At 33.6% G+C, this 3,983-nt stretch overlaps 1 protein-coding gene across 1 annotated transcript; it reads right to left on the bottom strand.

Moving 5' to 3' along the window:
- Positions 1-1,152: 1,152 nt before the first annotated feature.
- On the bottom strand, positions 1,153-2,746 carry LOC102579012 (adenylate isopentenyltransferase 3, chloroplastic-like). Its single transcript, XM_006355806.2, has one exon. The coding sequence runs from the start codon at positions 2,596-2,598 to the stop codon at positions 1,627-1,629; it is 972 nt and encodes a 323-aa protein (XP_006355868.1). The 5' UTR covers positions 2,599-2,746; the 3' UTR covers positions 1,153-1,626.
- Positions 2,747-3,983: the final 1,237 nt, after the last annotated feature.

Raw genomic sequence — 3,983 nt, 5'->3', positions numbered from 1 at the left:
TTATTTTCTTTTTAAAAATAGTTCAAATTTTTTTAAAATTTTCATTTCTTATGCCACCCCAACCCCTACCCCCTGCTGCCACTCCCCTCCCCCGTCAAAAAAAAAATTAAAATTTATTTTTGAAAAATATTTTAAATTTTAAAAATTTCGATTTTTATGCCACCCCTATCCCAGGCATCCCCAAACCACCACCCTCATAATTTCTTTTTTCTAAATAATTCAACTTTTTAAAATTTCAATTTTTACTCCACCGGATCAGAAATTATTTTTCTAAAGAGTATTTTGTAGTTTTTCAAGATAAAAATAAAAGATATTTTCTGGAAATATTTTCATTCACCAATCAAAAATGAAAAAATAAGTTAAAAATCCACTTGTTTTCCAAGAAAATATTTTCTAGGAAAAACATTTTCCATGGAAAACATTTTCCTTCATACCAAACACACCCTAAGAGTAGGCAATTATCACCTCCAGCTTTTGTGATAGATATGTTGTTATTATTATTATTATTAGAGAGAAGTATTGAAAACATCCTTAAACTTGGCGTAATTTATTAGTTTCGATTTCAAACTACTACCAATTTTAAAACATCCCTCTACTTGACTATCTAAACTTAGATACACCTCTTATCTGTCACATGACATAACAATATCAAATTCTTGTAGAAGCATGAGACAACTCTTAGTAAAAAGTCGAGATAAGTGTTGAAAGCACTCCTAAATTTGGCGAGAATTTAGGAGTGTATTTCACTCATGTTGCAAAATCGGAGTGTATTTAAGTTTCATTAGTCAGGTAAAATGGTATTTTTAAGACCGACAATAGTTCAGGAATAAAACTAATAGTCCGCACCAAATTTAAGAGTGTTTTCAATACTTCTCTCTTAATATTACTAATAAGTTAAGTTAAATGATACCAACTTATAAGAATAGTACGACTACAAGATTCAAAAACATACTTTTAATTTGTTATACACACCTTCCGTTTAATAGCATACTATTCAAAAGTTCTTTTCGATTTTCATCCAAACAATGCAATTAAATTAAGACATGTAATTTAAAATAGAAAGGAGTAGTAATTAATTATTTCTTAATCATAAAAGAACTACTTGCAAACATTCCACAACCATTCATAAAAAAATATTTTATTATATGTGTCAATTATTATTGGACCAAAAGGGTTACACTTATGTAGTTACAATAGTGATCAGTGAAAAATAATATAAACTATATGATTGCTAATTAGCTAGCTGGTAGTGGACATATATAAATGTTATCTCCCAAAACTGGTGATCATGCTCAACTATTGTACAAAAAAAGTCTTCAGATTAATGCAAGCACACAACTTCTTTTTCTTTCCGAGTTAATTGTCAAAAATACATCAAAATCCTTTTTTCACCGCGAGTTTCATACTCCAACTCTCTTTTATTGTTCTATGTACCTACCTAAACTATCACTACCATTGTACTAAAAATACACCTCAATACTGAGCTGACACATGTATGCCAGCTCAGCATCGAGGTGTGTTTTAATACAAATGAGTGATAGTTTAAGTATGTACATGAATATGAAACTAGTGAAAAAGTGATAGTTCAGATGTGTTTTAGACGATTAGGTTTTTTTTTTTCGCTTTTTAATACTGAGATGCTGCTGCTATAATGGGTGTCCCATCACTTTTATAAACCATTGAATTCCTATAATTTTCGTATAAAAATTTATGCACTATCTTTCTGCTCTGTCCCATCACGATATTCTTCCATATTTCCTCTGCCTCTTTTTCCTCTGCTATCCTCTGTTTTTTGAAAACCTCAGTTGCATCTAATCGATGGATTTTCCATCCTTTAACGTTAATTAATCGGTTAATTTTGTCTAATTGTTTACTTGCGAGTATACAATTATTGATCTTTACTTCAGTAATTGCTTCCTTTAGCATCCTCTCACGAGTTTGCCTGTCCACGGAATTTGACAGTTCAGCACGAAAGTAACTGTCAAATTCCGGGACACCAATGGCTTTACGAATGCCTTTGGTATAATCTGTGTTTTTTGGATTGAACATTTGTCTTACCTCATCTACCAATCCTTGATCCACCATTTTATCTACTCGTTCGTATAAGAACGAATTTAGCACGTTCATTGATGCATCGACCCATAGGAAACAAAAATCGTACCTTGTACTAAAATTATATGAATTATTGTTGTGGACAAATGCCTCGATGAATGAATTTGACCCTCCAACGATGATAGGAAGTTTACCGCGGTTGGTTATAGAGTTAACGGTAAATGAAGCCATGTTACAAAAGTTTTTGGTGGTGAATTCTTTGTAAGGATCAATTACCCCTAGGCAATGATGTGGTACACCGCAACGTTCTTCTTCTGTTATTTTGTTAGTCGCTATTTCAAGACCTTTGTACACTTGTATTTTGTCGGAATTAATTATTTCTCCATTGAATTGAGTGGCTAAGTCTATAGAGAGTTTTGATTTTCCGGCACCGGTGACTCCCATGACCACCACAATCTTGTCCTTTGGAAGAAAATTTCGCAATTGTAGCAAATTTGGCCTTCTTACTTGTTTGCACATTTGTGCAGAGTTCATCATACGAATCATAATAAATAAAATAATATTTTTTTCTCAGTCTCAAATAAGTCGGGATCGAGTTTGTATGGCTATGACAAAAATGGGGTACGGAGGGAAGTACCTAATATGAATTAAAATGCGGCAAATTGACAATGCGTTGAATTGAGAAAGAAATGGTTCTTCTTTGAGTCTTTGGGTGGTAATGGTTTGTCAGCTTTATATAATGCCCCAAAAGCTAAAAGGAATATCATAATGATACAGCAATCATTGATTCCAATCATTGTAGGTCCCAACTTCCAATAGTTAAAGTGGGTTTTAAAGTACTTTCTTCGTCTCAATTTATACGATATAGTTTGACTTAACATAAACTTTTTGAAAAATAAAATATATTATAAAAACTTAGGAAAATTTACATAAATCCCACTAGTTTAGAAGTTAATTCCTTGGATACATTTTAGTTTGCAATATTATGAATCTTACCATATTTCGATATGTCCAGATGCATGTATCTTGGGATACATAAAGTCAAAATTAGGTGTAATTTGTTCTAGATACACTGTATTCAAGTGGATTCACATGTATCTGAGATACATAACAAATCTCGCTCGGCTTCCTTCCATCTCGCTCGCCACCCTCCTATGTATTTGTATCCTAGATACATGTGAATGACACCAGATACATGTGTATCTAGAATTAAGATTGAAAGAGTTTTGCATATGTCACTTAGCTTTGCATATAAAACTCAGCTAGTTTTCCGTCATGGATGTGAATGGAGCGGGTACGGGTTGAGCTCAATTATTGATACGAAAGTTCACCTAGACTTGACATCTTTACCATCGCCGAAAGGCCACCGACATTACATGTTGCAAGGAGAAAAGAGACGAGTGAATTTATTAGTCCGTAGTATAACGTAAAAGGGGATTCACATTTCACCACCGGGGGTTGGATAAGTAAAGTACAGTAATTTGAACTCAATCCATACGCACACACATGAGACGGATCCGAGAGTGAGAAAGAAGAAAACGGAAAAGAGAGAGAGAGAGAGAGTACCATTTGATCAGAAGATGGGCTGATGGTTTGAATCGTAAATGGTGGTGGCGATGTTTGGATCAATGAGAATCGATTCAGAATTGTCAGGCAGCTTGGCGAGGGTGGTTTCGCTTACGTTGATATCTGACCCTTCTAATCCTGAAATTTAAGGATTCTTCTGGTATTTTTTTTTTCTCTCCCTTCTAATCATGACTGACAGTTGCTTCAGCCATTTTGTTCCTTTTCTCCAATTGTATTGTATTGCATTTGTTTTGATTTTTGTTACTAATAATAATTAGAGTCAAATCTTAATTGCTTATATCATCTTTCAATTGTGAGGAGTTGCTGGAATTGGGATGTTTGCTCTGTCTTCCCACCATCCAATG

The sequence above is a fragment of the Solanum tuberosum genome, unplaced genomic scaffold (genome assembly GCF_000226075.1).
Source record: "Solanum tuberosum cultivar DM 1-3 516 R44 unplaced genomic scaffold, SolTub_3.0 scf00207, whole genome shotgun sequence".
Taxonomy (NCBI): domain Eukaryota; kingdom Viridiplantae; phylum Streptophyta; class Magnoliopsida; order Solanales; family Solanaceae; genus Solanum; species Solanum tuberosum.
The sequence above is the reverse complement of the archived record's forward strand: the minus strand, read 5'-3'. Positions and strand labels throughout refer to the sequence as shown.